Source organism: Pristis pectinata, chromosome 11 (assembly GCF_009764475.1).
Source record: "Pristis pectinata isolate sPriPec2 chromosome 11, sPriPec2.1.pri, whole genome shotgun sequence".
Classification (NCBI taxonomy): domain Eukaryota; kingdom Metazoa; phylum Chordata; class Chondrichthyes; order Rhinopristiformes; family Pristidae; genus Pristis; species Pristis pectinata.
The window spans coordinates 39392719-39394345 of record NC_067415.1 but is presented as its reverse complement, the minus strand read 5'-3'; the positions used below and the strand labels follow the sequence as shown (position 1 = coordinate 39394345).

At 57.8% G+C, this 1627-nt stretch overlaps 1 protein-coding gene across 1 annotated transcript in view; it reads left to right on the top strand.

Moving 5' to 3' along the window:
• The window catches only part of LOC127576163 (neuronal PAS domain-containing protein 2-like), a 51037-nt gene extending 50956 nt beyond the window's left edge, over positions 1-81 (top strand). The window contains exon 8 of the mRNA XM_052026555.1: positions 5-81. Coding sequence (XP_051882515.1) covers positions 5-81 — 77 coding nt within the window. The remainder of the gene's footprint in view (positions 1-4) is intronic.
• The last annotated feature ends 1546 nt before the right edge of the window (positions 82-1627 follow it).

The window sequence follows — 1627 nt, the reverse complement described above, 5'->3', positions numbered from 1 at the left end:
GCAGGTCGGATTCGCCCCGTCGAGCGGGGCCGAGGCCGCACTGGTCCGGCAGGACTTCCGTACGGCGTCCCGCCGATTTGACACGTGCAATTTCTGGCCGGTAAGATTGGCGGGGTGCCCGGAGATTTTCGGGAACACGTTTTTCAGAAACACTTAAAGGGTTACAAGTGGTACGGTCGGCACTTAGTGCAGAGTCCGAGAAAAGCCTCTCCTCATTCGGACAAAGCAAGCAGAGACCTCGGTGAGAACCGGCTTGCAATGATAAAGCTTTTGATTTTCTCGAAAAATCACAAAGTCCGAGAAAGAGAGAGCTATGCACTAAGGGGGAAGGCGAGAGGGGCTTCCCCTGGTCAAAGCCTCTCCTCATTCGGACAAAGCAGGCAGAGACCTCGGTGAGAACCGGCTTGCAATGATAAAAGCTTTTGATTTTCTCGAAAAAAATGACAAAGTCCGAGAAAGAAAGAGAGAGAGGAAGAAATGCACTGAGAGGGGGAAGGCGAGAGGGGCTTCCCTGGTCCTCGGGCTCCGTGCCGACGGGGCAAGGAAACCGCGAGTGCCTTGTGTTACCTGTGAAAACCTCTGTTCCCCGATCGATCCGGAGGGCAGTGTCCTACCATCTGGGAGAAGCCGAGGGGAGTGTGCCGGTCTCGAGAGAGACGTGCGCTGACCTTCCCGTCTCGGTCTGGTCGATCTCCGCTGGTAGTCAGGTCTGTGACGGACGGACCGACGCTGGGCCAAGTGCCAAATTTCCGACGGAATTGCGGGCATGCTCACGCTTGCACACCGATCCGTGGAAGTCGAGATCTCTTGCCAGAAACTGACAATACTGCTGCGCGGAATTGACGGAGATGAATGACCGTTCCTCACCGAGCACAGAGATGGCTGACGAAGCTTAATCTCTTGAGAGCAAAGGGAAGGTAAGAGGGGCCTCCCTGTTCGTCGGGCTCCGAGCCGACAGACGAACGAATAAATAAATGAATGAATCAATCAATCAATCAATAACGCTCTCTGACGGTGGACGTGGCCTTCACCGATGACCATGCTCATTCAGGAGGACGGCTTTCATCGAGACTTTGGCAACAGAAAGAGAGAAAGCAGTTTAAAAACTTTGCCCGATCGGACAAGGCAGGTCGCGAGAGGGCCGGCAGAGAGACGATGGACACGCGTGGCGTGGCAACAAGAGACATGCGAACCCGCGGTTCCGTTGTAACGAAAGTCAGAAGGCAGCGGAGAGCGCGTGCGGTGGTCCCGAGTTTCGGCCGGCCGGTGTGCGTTTCCCTCGCCCGGGTACACCCTCGCTGCTTCCTCTCCTGCCTAGACCGGAAGGCGGTGGTCGCCGCAGCCGTCCGACTTCTGCCTCCGCGCCTTAGCTCGGGTTGTCCTCGGGCGACACCCGCGATTTCCACGTCAATGGCTGGGTTGGCAGTCGCACACGATTCTCTCGGCACATCTAAGCGAACGAACAGAGAGGTGTCTGTGGCGCGTACGTGGGCCCAGGGCGCGTGCGGCTCCGCGACACACACGTACAAAGCCCCTTGAGCACGGCAAGGGGCATGTCGGCTGAACCGAGCACCAACCTACCCCGGCGGCGGGGAGGCCACGTGCAAAGGCGGCGCAGTTATTTGCC